General features: G+C 26.1%; 3 protein-coding genes across 4 annotated transcripts; 2 read left to right on the plus strand and 1 right to left on the minus strand.

Moving 5' to 3' along the window:
- The first annotated feature begins 653 nt into the window (after positions 1–653).
- Thor (eukaryotic translation initiation factor 4E binding protein thor) lies at positions 654–4,206 on the plus strand. The gene is made up of 3 exons (XM_035869229.2): positions 654–1,126; positions 3,581–3,733; positions 3,830–4,206. The coding sequence occupies exons 1-3, from the start codon at positions 985–987 to the stop codon at positions 3,877–3,879; spliced, it is 345 nt and encodes a 114-aa protein (XP_035725122.1). The 5' UTR covers positions 654–984; the 3' UTR covers positions 3,880–4,206.
- Positions 4,207–4,436: 230 nt separating this feature from the next.
- Positions 4,437–6,062, minus strand: Sting (transmembrane protein sting). Its single transcript, XM_085656292.1, is given in 4 exon segments — positions 4,437–4,644; positions 4,646–5,162; positions 5,551–5,595; positions 5,926–6,062. Coding segments are annotated over 2 exon segments (627 nt in total). The 5' UTR covers positions 5,146–5,162; positions 5,551–5,595; positions 5,926–6,062; the 3' UTR covers positions 4,437–4,517.
- A 430-nt stretch (positions 6,063–6,492) lies between these two features.
- On the plus strand, positions 6,493–16,241 carry LOC118442947 (macoilin-1). 2 transcript variants are annotated; one of them, XM_035869221.2, is made up of 12 exons: positions 6,493–6,743; positions 8,572–8,713; positions 9,030–9,156; positions 9,250–9,379; positions 9,527–9,593; positions 9,704–9,905; positions 10,011–10,266; positions 10,362–10,607; positions 10,937–11,113; positions 11,205–11,483; positions 11,671–11,864; positions 12,112–16,241. In XM_035869221.2, the coding sequence occupies exons 1-12, from the start codon at positions 6,502–6,504 to the stop codon at positions 12,372–12,374; spliced, it is 2,325 nt and encodes a 774-aa protein (XP_035725114.1). In that variant the 5' UTR covers positions 6,493–6,501; the 3' UTR covers positions 12,375–16,241. The 2 variants fall into 2 exon arrangements, with proteins under 2 accessions (XP_035725114.1, XP_035725115.1); XM_035869222.2 differs by having other exon boundaries at positions 10,955–11,113.
- Positions 16,242–17,432: the final 1,191 nt, after the last annotated feature.

The raw sequence follows: 17,432 nt of genomic DNA on the forward strand, positions 1-17,432 counted from the left end.
ATGTTATTGGTACGGATGTACCGCAATAAAGTGGTACTGCGTCACTCTATGTGGTAATAAATATCCTTATGAAAAAGACATGAAGAAAATTAATACGAAAGTATTATATACTTTTGGTGATACACACAATTTTATAAAGAAATAGTAAAAAAATATATAACTGTTTTTAATTGTTAAATATATAATATGTATATATATATATGTATTAAAATTATGCGGACTGTTGTTCGTACTATATTGTTTATAAAAGAATAACTTTCTATAATTTTCTCTAGATTATGTCATAGTTACAAAAAGCTTAAGGTATCGGAAATATCGTCGCATCTTGGTATGTCAAATTTTGTTCGCGGTAAATATAAAAAATATATTATTTCTATAAAATATAGATGTTTAAATAAATAAATATTAATTTTTCATACGACGTACATTTTTCAATAAAAAAATCCGCCAAACTATATAAATTTTTTTTGACAATAAAACAAATTTAAGTAAAAATACTTGGAGAGGAAAGTATTAGCGATAAAAAAAAAATAAAAAAGATATATTAAGATGGCGGAATTAGTATTTCCGTCTTACAAAAGCACAAAGGTATTGAATATATACTATCTTAGTTTTTTTTTTTTACTTTAAGGCGAAGAAAATAGTTATTATCAGTCGTGCTGCTGAGTAGATACTGCCTTGTTCATTATCATTCGTAACGGCCATTGCCGTTCTTCCAATCGTGCTCTTGTAATCTTTAGGTTATGAAGAGCGCATGATACGCTGAATAAAACGTACACATGCGTAATCCACGATCGTAAAAGCATTGAAACGGTGACACGCGATAGTTATCGATAATCACGTTCTGTAAAAGAATCCTTAATCCACGTAGTATTGAAGTTGCTTTTACATATTGCGCAGCGAGTTTCTTATCACTAATAGCAGCGAATCGTTAAAGACATCGCCTTTGTTTTCTTGATAAAACGATTCAACGAAAAAAAAACAATGTCAGCATCTCCAATCGCAAGACAGGCTACCCAAAGTCAAAGTATACCCTCGAAAAGGATTGTTATCGACGATCCTAAGCAATTACCAGCAGACTACTCTTCCACTCCAGGGGGTACCCTTTATTCGACAACTCCAGGAGGTAAAGTCGTATTCTTAATTTTTATTTTGCTATCCCTTTGTGCCTATCATTTTATTTGTTTATTTTATCAATCGATCGATCGATTATCACATTCATAGTAACAATAAGAATGCGCCATCCGCTTTTTCGAAATATAGATAAAATTAAATTTCTGTTTATTTAGTAATGATTTGAAATTTTAAACATGTTTGGACACATTCAGTGAATAAAAGGAAACAAGCAAATATTTAAAGTATTATTGAATCAATTTAAAATTTTAATTTGATCCTTGGATAAATTAAAAATAATATTTTCGTTAAATTCCATCATCCTGGAATTATTAAAAAAAAAAAAGAAAAAATGAATTATTCATATATCTATAAAAATCAAAAACTTCGAATTTTAAATGTTAAAAGCGAATCGAACGAACGGAACAAATCTCTGTTATAGACAATTCGATCGTAAATTTGTTTAATATCGAAACAAGATAAAAATGAACTTTCGAAAACGTTCGTCTCTTAGTTCGTACACGTGTTATTTCCGATAAAATCATCTCTTGTTCGTGATATTGGAATACGTATCATATCGACCTTTCTTACCTCGATTCCATAATTACATTATTTCTTGTCAACTTGCCAAAATGCTAAAAGTAAAATTTATATTCCTTTATGTAACTTTTAGTAAATTAATCAAAAGTACGAATACGATAAATGAGGATAATAAAGATTTACACTGCAATTTCGAGTGAGATACTGCAAATAGAAGATCATAACGATTGACTATTGATTTGTCAAAATCGAATTTTTTTATTATTGATTAAAGAATGAATAATGAATAATGAATAATGAATAATGAATAATGAATAATGAATAATGAATAATTAAGAAAATGACGACACGTATGTGCATGTTAAAGTAATCGGATAAATAGTGTGATATAAATTTTTCATCAAACGATTAATATTGCGATTAATATTGTTTTCAAAATTTTAAAGACCGACGATCGCTTGTAGAAACAATTTCAGGAAATGCTAAATAATTGATAAAAGACAAATAACGTCCTTTTTTAATTAATTTGAGATGAAATAAAATTTTCTTTTCTTTAGGAAATTGTAACTTATTTTAATTATTATTTTCAGTAAAAAAAGTGAATATTAGTTTACTATATATTAGTTCGATAATAGTTTATTTTAAGAAAATTTGTTTGTTGATAAGATGGAATTAGTCAATATTGAATCTTTTTCAAACTTAATTACAATAATATCAACAAGAAAGGTATAAATGAGCCACGTTATAAAGTTGCGTATCATTTATCGATTATGTAACTTCATCTTCAGTTTTTATATATATATATATATATATATATATATATATATATATACTTTGTTTATAGTTTGTTAATATTTTTGCAATTGCCAATATTTCTATATCCATTTTATATCGTTTTAATAAAAAATATATAAATATTAGATAAAATTATATTTTTCGAAACAGTATAATAATTAATAAATTCTGAAAAAAAAACAATTGCTTTTATTTTCAATGGATTCAAGAAAGGAATATCTAGATAAAGAAATTATATCCATTTTTTTTTTTTTTTTTTTGACTAATTATCGTTACTTATTTCAAATTATTTATATTCATATGAACGATAAATCATGTCGGACAGTATCTCACTGTAATAAGCGCGCGTGTGTAAATATACATATGTACGTATAAGTCAAGGACACAAGAATTGCTTCGATGTCTTCTTCTTAACGCGCACATGTTTTGTTGTATGCTCGCTGGCATAAAAAATAATTATGTAGCAACTGAAATTTTATAATTTATGCATTGTGAAAATAAACTTAGTTTATAAATGTCATAATTTTAATATCACACGTATTATTTAATTTTTCTTCCTTTTATTTATACAGAATTTATTAACATGTATATAATAAAAAATTTCGTTTAAAATGAGATTTTTTGTTTATTCAATAACAAGTATATAAGCATGTAACAGTACTTCTTATCATATGTGCATTTGTAAATATTCATAACTTCAGCTTTAATTTATTGTAATTATTGTTCTTATGTATATTTTTATGATAGTAATCTAAATTATAGGAGTAATAAAAAAAAATATTTTGCTATTTTAATCAGTTTTATATTTTAAAGGCAAACGTTTTTATTGTTTTACAATTTTTTGAAGAAAGCGATTAGTTGACTATTCCATATGTTGCAATATTGTTTTAATAGGATTGCTTAGATAATTTCTTTAATCCTTCTATTTCTTTTATTCTTATCACCATGGAAATGTACTTGTATAAGTAGATGCATTGTAGTCCAATTGAGAAATTAATACAAATTTTTTTCGTTTTTAACAATATTTAAAGAAATATTTGCTATATAAAATAGACAATAAAAAAAAGACAATATTAAAATTTATGATTACTATTATTAAGATCATAATAATAATGATAATATTATTGTACAGGTACTCGTATCGTTTATGAACGTGCTTTTTTGATGAATTTACGAGACTCGCCAATATCACGTACTCCACCACGAAGTATACCATCCATACCTGTGGATCTTTTGAAGGTTACACCAGCTATTGTGACACCTGCCAAGATATCCGCTGCTAAAGGTCATTTCACATCTAAGAAAACAATTTTTAAATATATTCATATGTAAAATATCAATATTTAAATGCATTAACACCATAATAATATTAATATTTCAGACACATTAATGATTGAAGAATCTCCAGAACAATTTGAGATGGATATGTAAAATGGAAGAACTTGCAATCAGATTTTGTGGTTCTAAATGTGTTCATCTTCTAGCCATCTACGGCTGTGCTTATATAATATACCTACTGGTATTAAAATTGTGTGATTGATTCTTTGGGTATATCATTAATAATTGTATTGTAAACGTTTATTGTAGACCATTGGTCTTAATAGGTGATAATGTTTATTAATGAACTAATGAATATGAAAAATGTTGAATATATTGAATCAATGACATATTTTTTAATATATGTATAAAGTGTAAAGTTACAAAAAGAAATTTTAATTGCAACTGATAATAGTAGCGACAATAATGCTTTATTTCAAAATTCTATATATATATATATATATATATATATATATATATATCATTTTGTATCTTGATTCTTAAGAACATTAATGAATAAATGATATTTTTCATAAATCTTATCAGTATCACATTAATTATAAAATTTACTGATTTTTCAGGATTTCAGGTATTTTATTTAAACATACATACATCACAGTATAAAAATATTATAAATTTTAATATCTTATATGAAAAATAAATTCTATCCGTTTTAAAAATAAATGCATTTTTATTTGTTATTTTTATCTGGTGGATAACAGAATTTTATATAATATTATGTATAATTAGTTTTAATCAGTATGATTTGTGTACTCTGAATCTTTTAATATTGACATCCTCTCAAGAATAACTTTTGCAATATTTACTTTAGTCCCATCAGAATTGTAATCTTCATAATAAATCAATTCACATAAGTCTGCAATCTAGATCATTATATATCAATTCTTTTAATTTTAAATAAAATGCTTCTATTATCTGTCTAGAGTACTTCTTATATATTTTAGATTCTGGATGGAAATGTTTTTGCACTTCAAAAAACGTTAGTAAAGGTGTTGCACCTTCAACTGCAAGATATACTGGTTCAATAGAATTCGTGTTTCCACCAGGATAAATTTTATATATGTTATTATGATAAGATCGATTCTTGATTCCAGCTCTGTTTCTTACTTCTTGTTCTAATTCTTGTACATTTTCCATCCACTCATATGAAAGTTGTTTCAAATCTGGAGGTATATACGTTGAAAATGGTATTAGAATAAACAATTTTTTTATTGAAATAATAATATTATGAATGTCTTCAAAATTTTCTAATTTTTCATATATGCCTTTATTCTCTGTACCAGTGGATGGTAAAATAATTCTCAAATAACCATAGTAATAATTATAAGCCATTCCAGTTCCATAATCCAGTCCATTCATATTAATAACATTTGTATCTAAATTTTGTTGTGATAAGACTGGTATTTTAAACAGAATAATTACAAAACAATATAAACATATAAATGTTATATTGTTGTATCTCCAAATATAAGAAAATCCTTTGTTAATTGTTTGTAAAGTAATAAAAATGATACATATCCCAATAGCAATTTTATATTTAAATGGTATTTCCAACAATTGTGTTCTATTCAATTTCAAATTTGTATTTAACAGATTACACAATTGTATTGTCAAATCACACAATATATACATTATGATAAGTATTGATACAATGTAAGATATGTTGCATATCGTTGAAGTGATATTATCTTCATACTTTATCATAACAGCTATTACAATAAATATAATTTCTAAAATATAATACAAGATTATATTTAAACTCACGTAAACAGAATCAGATTCATTCCTCATAGATAGATGATCCATCTTCTAAATATACAATATAATAAAAATTAGGTTAAAATATGATTTATTAAAATATTTAAAAATTATTGATGCGACGATTATGTTTAAAATTAAACTATTGAATAATACATTGAGAATGAAGTAATGTTAGATTATTAAATCTTATTGCAAACTTAGAAAAGACGATATCGCACAAACTAACGAACACTATGAAAATAAAAATCTCTATAAAACTCTATACCTATCTATAGATATGATAGTATCATGAGATAAAGCTTTGCTTTTAATTAAACGTTTTATAATTTTTTAAGATAGACACGTTTAAAGCCTTTTGTTTTATAATACAACGATTACCTAGAAATGGTGACTTTATTGTATTATCACGTACGATCCCGTATATACATACATACAAGAAAACAGCTGATACGATTCACTAGCCGCGTGCAACTGTCTAATGAGGAATAGTGGGTGACGAGAGAAAGGGAGAGGAGAAATTAGTTAGAAGTGGGATAGAAGGGAGACAACGAGAGGTACCTGCTGCAGGAGTGAGAAGTTGCGAAAGGAAGAAGAAAGAGAAAAGGGAACAAGTATACAGACATTTAGTTGCCAGGAGAGAGCGCCGTTGGTGTAAGTGGAAAGAGCCGATGGAATCGTGGTACGGTCGGGAGACATCTACGATCGATAAAGGCTTCAACACGGAACCGTTTGCGAAAGAAATCGTAATTGAAAATTCGTCTCTCGTGCACTAACTTCGCGCGCATTTAGATAATATTGACACGTGCCGATATCGTCCGATCGATCGTTTTATCTTTTAAACGTTTTTGTTAGAAGCGATTAATATCGGATACGGATTTTAAAACGCCATGTACCATAATGACCAATCAGCTGCTTGGTAAACCATCGTGAGACCTCGAATCTGTCCACAGACGAATGACAACAAAAGAGACTGATAGAAGTCGCGCGCGCGAGAGAAAGAGAGAGAGAAAGACAGAGTGCGTTTTTTCACGACTTCCCGGAGGATTTCTGGTTTTTTCCGTTCTGTTACACGCCGCGAATAACGTCGCCTTGGTAGTGGTGAAAGTGTCGAAGAATATGAAGAGAAGAAATGTCGAGTGCGGTAAGCTTCGGAGGCCCTTGAAACGTAACAAGCTCACCGAGGGGATTTACGGAAGGTAAATTTTCGCCGCCATATGCGTCTACATTGGAATGGCCGTTCTTAAAAATAACCAAAAATCTGATCATCATATCTGTGAGAGAACGTATGCAAACTTCTCATCCTAAAACTACTACTAAATATTTTATCGGTGAAATGCGTTTATCCATCAACCCTGCTGGACGGTGATTCTGGATTTGCGCTCGCTTTGGGAACTCTCTGTGTTACATGGCTTATCTATTTAACAAAACTTCAACCATGTGTTCTTGTTTTTCCAGTATAAAACGATTTTAAAGTGTAGTGCTACTTCTTAGGTATTACTGTACGACATATTTTTTGAAATCATATATACATAAAATATAGAAGCTTTACGCGACAAGCTCAATCAATGTTTTTAATGCAAGAAATTTCTGTGAAAGACTAGTTGTTATTTGTCATTTCATATATTGGTATAGTTTTATCATATTATGTAATTCGTTTATTACTACATGACATAAGAACAAGATCTACATGATATGAATCTGTTGTATTTGTTTATGTTATATACCGTATTATTTTTCTCTTTATTACTAGGATTATCTACTATTTAGTCAAATATCTATAATATAATATAATGTTTATAATATAATTTGTAGTGCACATATACACAAGTTTATAAAGAGTTCATAAAAATTTATTTTTTCATGTAAACGTATCATTTTTCTTTGTTGTACGTGTAAACAAATCTTATTCGTTAAAATATAATATGTCCATTTATACTACAAAATATTCATACAATATTATGCAATTATTAAGTATATAATATGTACTATAGATTATAAATTATTTGAGATCAAAAATATAAAGATAATAAATAATAATTTTAGATAACTATAGACATTTAAGATCGAACAATATCTATTCATTGTAGAAGGATAAATTATTAATAGATTTTTATTTAAAAGATGCATTCTATAAAATAATCATTCAAAATATATAGTCACTAACCATTGTTTATATTACCCATGAAATGTGTAATATAAACCAAACATAATGTGTTTGGTTTAAATGCATACATGTGATTATTTTTTTAACTATCAAAAATGTAATAAAATTTTTATACCAAAATTATTTCATTTAAAAGTAAAAATATGACCATATTCTTAGATGTTTTTATAGAGTCATTGTTTTAATATCATTTTGATTCGTTCAAATGGAACAGTGTATTTATATTATTTTATCATAGTAATATGAGATTTTTAGATAAATTCAACAAGGAGTGAAATATGTATTTTTTATAATTTATTTTCTTTTTTCTTTTTTCAAAATATTACAAGGAAGATAAAGCATGTATAAGAAATGTATATAAATTTCAATGAAGGAATTTTAGTTTTGAGAACTATAATAATATATATATATATATATTGTGAATGAAAGGAATTTTTCTATATATATTTATTTATTTATTTATTTCTATATATATTCTTTTTTATATATATTGTAAATAAAGGAATCTTATGATTCTATCAAGATGTGTGGTTTTTGTAAATATACCATACTTTTTAAATATTTTATAAAGAAATTTTAATATACTATCAAACAAACCTAATATAAATATATTGTTCCACATTAAAAAATAAAAATGATATTAAAATCTTTACAAATAATGACTTTATAAAATATTCAAATACATCATTATATTTTCTTTTTTAAATCAAAAAACTTTAATATACAAAATATTGTTGTATCTTTGATTACCAAAAAATTATGCATATGTAAATGTTTAGTGACATGTTATATACTAATATATGTATAATATTAGTATGATATTATAGCTCTATGTTCATAATATATGATTTTTATTTCAGTACTTTGCTTTATCTGAAGTTCCTTCTACTATGGGCCATGGTGATTTTAGCAGATTTCATTCTAGAATTCCGCTTTGAATTTTTATGGCCTTTTTGGCTTCTCCTCCGAAGTGTTTACGATTCTTTTAAATACCAAGGCTTGGTAAGTAATCATTTAATAATATATAATAATTATATTATTATTATTATTATTATTATTATTATTATTATTATTATTATTATTATTATTATTATCATTATTATTATTATTATATAAAGTTGAAGATGTCTTTATCTAATACTTTAGAAATTAATAAATTCTTATTGATAAATGAGATTTCTATAATAACAGATATTATTATAACATAAGTAATTATGATATTATGCATAATGTATATTAAAATGTACATATTTATATAGTAGGATAGAAAAAACATGAAATATATATTATCTAAATTATATTTTATTTTTACTTTCAGGCCTTTTCTGTGTTTTTTATTTGTATTGCACTTACATCAGATATGATTTGCTTCTTTTTCATCCCTGTGCATTGGCTGTTTTTTGCTGCCAGCACTTATGTTTGGGTGCAGTATGTTTGGCACACAGGTATGTATAATATATATATCACAAAAATTATGTATATCAAGAAAACTATTGTTAATATCATGAAAAACTAATATAGAAAAATTTACTTAATAGATAAAGGAGTGTGTTTACCAACTGTGATGCTGTGGCTATTATTTCTGTATATAGAAGCAGCAGTTCGGTTAAGAGATTTGCGGCATATGCCATTTCATTTGGATCTCTGTCGGCCATTTGCAGCACATTGGTAAGTCTTTCTTCTTATTTATTATATACAATATTCAAATAAAATTATTTAATAATTTAGAAGTTTTATAAATTGTTACAATGGTAATTGGAAATAATAATCAATGAGATATATTATTTTATGTTATGAATTTTTATCTTTTTTCAGCATTGGCTATCCTGTAGTTACATTAGGTTTCGGTTTTAAGAGTTATGTTGGTTATAGAATGAGACAGGTTAGTTGGATATACAATCGTTTTGTTTAAATCAATGAGATAAAATATCTTCATCAAGATATTATATTTAATCTATAATTGTCAGTTATTCTTCACTTGCTTTTTATTAGAGAAAACAAAAAGATGTTGCAAAGGAAAATGAGTTCTACCTGCAGTTGTTACAGCAGGCTCTTCCTGTAGAACAGCAGACAACAAGTTTGCAGCAAATTCAGTCACAAGCACAGCATGTTAATGCATCATTAGAGCAACATACAAGAGCACAATCGCAAAGATTAAATTCACAATATAATCCAAGTCCTGAAAAAAGCAAAGGTAATTTGTATTTACTTTCAAAAATATTATGTTATTTATAAAGGTATATTTAATGTGATAATATATTTATTTACATGTAAATAATTGTGTATTTTATGTTTTCAGGAAACAATACTTGTGTTGAAGCAAATGTACAAAATGGTGGATTGCAAAATGGTACACAGTTTATGTTACAGACACAAAGTACCACTATGAAAAGTAATCATAGAAAATCTTTAGACAAAGGTGAAAAACAAGAAGACCAACACAATAAACATACCATAACAAATGTATCACAGTCTGATAAAAGTGATAAAAGATTTATACATACAAATGGGTCTACAGTATCACACAATGATGTGCAGTTTATTGAAAGAGTCGGGTAAGAAATTTGTTATAAATGCATACATTTGTATTGTAAACAGATTTAAATGTCTGCTTAGAAACAAACCAAAAAAGGAATGTTTTATAATGCAGATCAGTGAATGATTTTGATGTAAATGAAATTGACAAAGACAAGTCAGTTAAAGGTGGAGCTTGTGGTCACACAAATGTAAGATCACAATCTAATGGATCAGTAACAGGAAAATGGAATAATGTAAAAGAAAATAGAGATGCATCTTCGACTGTTAATGTTCAACGTGAACGTAATACTCGTAAAATTAAAAGTGCCACTGATACTACAACTGACCAACAGAAGCAACAGGATGAATATTGTCAAAGGTATCATTTATTTCTTTTATTTAAATCTTACTTTATATTTATCACTAATTTTATTTGTTAGTACATTAAATTCGATTTTTCATTATTATTAAATAACTATAATAATATAAAGATATATATATATATATATATATATATATATATATATTTCAAATAATATCTTTTTTATTTCTTGTTCCTATAATATTTATGTTATAATCATGAAAAGGTTTTGATGTTTCTATAATAAATGAAATATATAATATACATGTTTCTGTGCGCTTTATTGTCATTATTTTGCTAGATTATACTGCCTGTTTCTTAGGCATAATTTAATGTCGTTCAAATAGGTTACTGGTGTGTCGCAGGCTCGAGGCAGATATTAAACGCTTGAAGTCAGATTTACAATCAAGTCGACAAGTGGAACAAGAGTTACGATCACAAATTAATACACTAATAAATGGGGAACGTCAGGCAAAAGGAGATATTCAACAGCTTCAGCATGATAATGATCAATTACAAAGCAAGTGAGTAGTTAATATATATTATTTTAACTATATCTCATATTTTCTTTGAGACGATATTATCTATATATATTGTCTGATACATAATTTTTAGATTGCATGGATTGGTAACAGCTAGACAATTAGATAAACAAACAATGTCGTCACTAGAAAAGCGGATTGCAGAAGAACGAAAACAGCGCACTGCTTGTGAGGCATCCTTAGTTTCAGAAAGACGGGCACGGAGAGCTGCAGAGGAGGCACGTTCTGCTATCCCACCGCCTCCACCACCACTTGTTAGACAAGAATGTACAGATACATGTAAGAATAAAAGAGTGCAAATGGAGCAAGATCTTAAAAATCTTCGACGAGAAGTTAAAACAAAAGAAGAACGGTATGAATAAAAATTAATTCTTTTAGAAACAATGTTGCTAGTTTACATATAATTGTTAAATAATTTTATACGTAATTCTTACAATATAATAGAATAAAAATGATCAAAATATCAATATTTTATATTACTATATAACTGGTATATTTTATTCTTATATTACTAATTATTATTATTTCTAATAATCCAGATGTAATGCACTTGAAAAAGATGCAACTCGTTGTAAAGAAAATCAAAGAGAGTCCGAGATTTTGCTTGGAGCACTGAACGAATTACAAGAAAAAACTAGACATTTGGAAAACAGTTTGAGTGCAGAAACTCGAATAAAACTAGATTTGTTTTCAGCACTTGGAGAAGCAAAACGTCAGTTAGAAATCAGAGAAAGTAAGCAACTGTCAGTTTAATCTTATTTATATAGTAATTTTTATCAATTTTATTAATTATTAGGGAAAAGGCTTTTCTTTTTCATTTTGTTTTCTGAAAGTAATTTTGTAATAACAATATAAATGATTTTCTTTAAGAAGAGACAATATTACTTTTAAAGATTTCTTTTTCCTGAACTAAAATCAATAATAAAAATTATATTATACATGAACCTTCTTATATAAATTTCTTTTTTTTCTTTCAATAGGTTTAATAAGATCTCAAGAAAAAGAAATTGAAATGCTCAAAGCAAAAATAGCTCAGGACTTAGCTGTGATGCCACAAGATACATTTGGTTCTGCACCAACTTGTGCAACGTCCAAACTTCGATTAAATAGTGAAGTACGAGTAACAGGAACAAAAATACGTACGAACGAAAGCAGTTGTCCAGGTTGTACTGTGTCAAATTTGGATCCAAATGCAACAGCATACACGCCTAAGAACTCCTTGGTAGCATCTACTGAAGCTTAAAAACACACTTTTCTTGTTACATCAAAGCCTACCAATAGTAGGATAAAAGCATGTTTCTACTTTGTTTCTTTGTGGAAATTTTTTTTTTTTTTTTGAGTTTCTCATAATAGTAAATATTATATATCAAATGTATTCTCAGTAATACAACAAGTGGTTGTAAAATTATGAGTACTCCATATTCTATAAATTTTTTTGTTAAACTTTTTGTAATGAAAATATTTGTATTTTTTTTTTTTTTGTTTTTTTTGGTAATAGTTTAGTTACAAAAGAATTTGTTAAATTTCGCAAGTAGAAATTTTTTTTTATGCCTTCCATAAGAAGCTTCAGAAACATGTTTTATATCATATTATCATCAAGAAAAATGTGGCGTTATTTACATTACTAATGATCATAGGGCATAACGAACACTGGATATATGAATGTTGAAAATCCAGTGATATCTTAACATGTAACTCTTATGCTGTAGATTGATCTTGCAAATATCATGGCTTGAATTGTTTATTAATTATAATGATTATTGAAATGTTTATACATAATATATTAAATCGTGATGTGGAAAGATGGAATTAGAACTAATATTTCAAGAATCTTTAATTATTATAAAAATTACAACATCAACGCTTAATGAGAAGTTTTTATTTTAATTTTTTCTGATAAATTAACTTTCAAATAAAGATGATTTTTCATCATGATGTTGAAACTAAATTTTTTTATAAAATTATGAACGTTGATATTAAATATTTATAAGAAATTAAATTAATAAATTTTTATAGGTTTAATACAGGTTTAGAATGTATACTGTAAATGTATATTGAATATATTGTAAAAAGATATTTCTTAGGATAATTTAAATTTTTAAATCTTTATTGAAATGTAACAGTTACAAGTTTGGTGTCTGCAAGCAATCTTTCTACAACATATGCCTATGACGACTTGTTGGTGACATAAATTCATATGCAAGTCGTATTCCGAAGCTAGTCCACTATACAAACTGTATTTAATGTCATCGGCGAATGAAGCCATTTTAAGTTATGTGATCATCATTTGAAGAGTGCCCATTAACATGCAAGAAGAAAGGTTTATTATGTATCATCAAAGTAAACGACAAGAGGCATCAAATTCACTTTAGGTAACCTTGTCTGTTTCGATACTCATTTTTGTAAGTTTTATGTAATTTTTCAATATCTTTATTTTTAGTTAAATTTTTTACGTATTGGCTTTCAAACGGTACAAAGTAGGTGTATTTTATAATAGGTCAACAAAAGGTATAAAAATTACGATGTAATAACAGTAGACACTTATAAAAATTTTAAATTAAGATTAAATAATGATTTGTAACTTAAAAAAAAAATGAAATTGCTCTCTGCTAATCTTTTTACATTTTGTGAGTTATTAAGACATTGTTTATGTAATGCCACTTTAAATTAAAATTTGTATATGAATTTATTACATGTAAAAAAGTAGATAAGTAATTGGAGTTAATCTGACCTAGTTATTTTTGTATATTTTTCTTTTCTCGTTTTTTTTCATATCGCTCAGCAATAATGACCCAATTACTGAGACTGTCTTAAGAACTGTCTTAAGGATCAGAATAATAGATAAATAATCCTTTTATATTGTCCAATGTAGTTTTGAGGTAAACAAGCAAAATCTTTCATATCTCCTTACAAATATCTCAAGCTACTGAATTAGATGTAAAGGTAGATGGTACATAATGTTAATGTGATATATGTTATTCTTTGCGCTATTATTGTATCACATTAGTGTGTGATTCATCAACAATGTTAAAGGAATATACTAATTTATTCCTTTTTTTTTTTGCAAAATGGTGCTCCAAAAAAATTATATTATATTCTTACTATTAGGTTTTACGTTTTTGGTTTCCACTATGCACTATATAATTTATTAAAGTGTATATCTATATTCTAAGAGAATTATAAATGTGATGGCATTACGTATGTGATAATATCAGTAGTTATAAATTTCATTTCATTCAATATTTCCTACCCGCGAGAAAGCCAGTACTTATATTATTATTTAAACAAATCAAATCATTAAACATCATGAGACCATTTTTCCATAATTGTATATACGAACCACTGTCATGGCAATGAACTCGTTAACACTTGTGTAGTGGATCATGACCAACTAGTCAGACAAAAGATATTTTACAAGCACAAATATTACAAATACCTAATATTTGTTAAAGTTTGTCTCATGCAAAAAAGTAACATAAGCCATTAATTCTTTTCTGTTGTACTTTATTCATTATATATTTGAATAATAAGTTACCAGTGGTCTTTATTTCCTGGACGATCCAGTTAATGGATTATGAAACAAATTTCATATTAATGCACAATCTGTAATAAAGTTTCAACTTTTTGGAACTAATTTTTTGAATTTTTTGATCTTAAGTTTTCTAAAGATTATATAAACGCTTTCCAAAGTTTAATGGTTTGTAATAATATTTTTACATTCTGATATTATTGCAACAGCTATTATGAAAGTATATAGACCTGAACCCAATGTGATTAAAAAAGAAATTACATTTTACTTTTTTTTATTATACGTTCTATTGTTTTTGTTTTCTAGTAGAATATGTCGAGTGTTAAAGAAATTACACCTACCTTGCTCTTATGAACTATTACAGACTTCCATCTTCACATTTATGTGTAAATACGTAATTGGATAATGTGATGAAAAAAATGTATATAATTAATTGATAAAGGAAGTTCTGGTATATTTAGAGCAAATTATTGAAGCTATAGGGCATTTGCGTGTCTTGGTCAAATTGTTACGCAAGGTTGTAAGTTTAACTTATTATGGCAATGAAGTCTTTTTTTTTCTTTTTCTCTCCTACTATGCGTGCAAATAAGTTATAAATTGATATATACATATCTAATGTTATAATTATATAATGGAATGGATATTTATTTTTTAGATGAATTACAATTTCATATGCAATGTACCTGATAAAGGGTGTACTGCAATATCTTTGGTTAATATATTTATCCTTCATTTCATTTTGACTGAAGGTTGGCACAGAATCATTATTTGTACTATTTATATGAGCAATATCCTTAATATTGAATTGTTGTGATATATGTATATGCAAAAGAAAGACAAATTTTAAAGTATGTTGTACACATCATTTTTTGTGCATATACGCATGTTAGCATAAGTAATATGATAATATTTCTACTTATCATTAAAAAACAAATAATTAACTAATTAGTTAATTGATGAGGATAGTAGGGGTAATTTTTGTATTTGACTGATGTACGAATTTCATATACTATGAAATAATTAGAAGCATAAGTACTTAACATTATCTTCTGCAATTTAATATTCTGTTCTTCTTTGGAGATGAAAGAACGAGATGAGCACAAATTTAGATATCTGTATTTACATCTCTTCCCGAGTATTATGTATATCTTGCAAAATTGTAAAGCCATATGATACAATATTTTGTTAATAAGGACAATAAAGTGCTTCTGTTCTATAAGACTTTCAAGAAATTTTATTGGAGTTCAAGATTAACATGAAAAATAATTAATTTATAAATTTTAAATGCTTCCAATATTTCACTATGTACTTACTCATACTTTTATTTAGCATTAAGTTAGCGTGAACATAAGCACTATGTATTTGGTACAAAACAATAACTGATCTCACCATATAATTAGCATGCACGCAAATGCCCTTTACAAAGAATTTGACGTCAATGTATTTATTAACATTTATTAAAAAATCGTATTAATATTTTTGGGTTGAAAATCATACAAATATGTTATATTTGACTTTGTTTTCATGGTGAAAATCAAATATGTACTTTTCCCATTTTTTAATATACAAAAATATCTGTTATTACTAAGAGTTTATATTTCCTTTTTTATCATTATCTTTTGAACTATCTTAGTCCATCTATTTTAAATGTACTTCCTATAAATTAAACCTAATTCTTTTTAAATTTGGAATATATATCAATAAAAAAATATAAAAAGCATGAATCAAGTTACATAAATGTATATCTGTAGATTGCAAAATGTTTCACGGAAATTAAATATTTATTCATTTTGTTTATGTTTTCTTTCTATAAAAATTACAAGGAACTTAAATTTATTGTAATTATTTAGTGTACTGTCAAAAATATAAAAACAATAGTAGATATTTATTGAATCTTTAAATGTATTTTATTATTTCTAGGTGTAATATCTAACTACACTCGAAGATATTGTTTAATTCATGCTACATTTTAGAGTACCAATGCATACTGCAATTTCATAACGTTTCTGTATCTTGAAAATATTTGTAAAATGGTTGATATTAAATAGTGAAAAATCTTCATTGTGTACCATGTACCATTATCTGTTTAATAGGAATATTTATTAAAATAAAAATTATAACATGGTATCATACATGATTTATGCAGCATCAGTGCTGGATTAATCTAAAGTATGTTTATCTTAAAGTAACATAATTTTTTTCGGATACTAATAAACCTAATATGCATACGTACATGTAACTATGCAAAGTAAAGGTATGAAAAGTTTCCATGTTATTCTCAAAACTGTTAAATCATATAGTCATACAAAATGACGAGCATTTATATCGAATATGAAGAGCCACTAATTTTATTATGTCATAAAAAAAATTCTCTGAGAAATATAAAATTAACAAATATAAAACTATCTTTTATATATTAAATTTAATTATCCAAAATTAATGAATGAAATTTTCTAATTTCAATTACTATATTAATTCTTATCACATAATTTGTTTAATCTTGCCAAATATCATAAAAAACTAAATATTTTAGCATCGTTTGTTTAGAAAGAAGATTATAGTTTTATAATAATATTCAGTAAATATTGTCCATATCTTATTATTTGTTATAATTATAACTAAATTTGTTTTTTTTATTTTTCTATTGATTTAGATTATATCAATTAAATATATAATAAAACATAAAAATAATTAATTATAATTTTTCATGTTTTTTAGTGTTCTATTTTTTAAGTATGCTCTTCTTACTGCATTTCTATATAGTATAAATAG

Source organism: Vespa mandarinia, chromosome 4 (assembly GCF_050613455.1).
Source record: "Vespa mandarinia isolate Hongniang chromosome 4, ASM5061345v1, whole genome shotgun sequence".
NCBI lineage: Eukaryota > Metazoa > Arthropoda > Insecta > Hymenoptera > Vespidae > Vespa > Vespa mandarinia.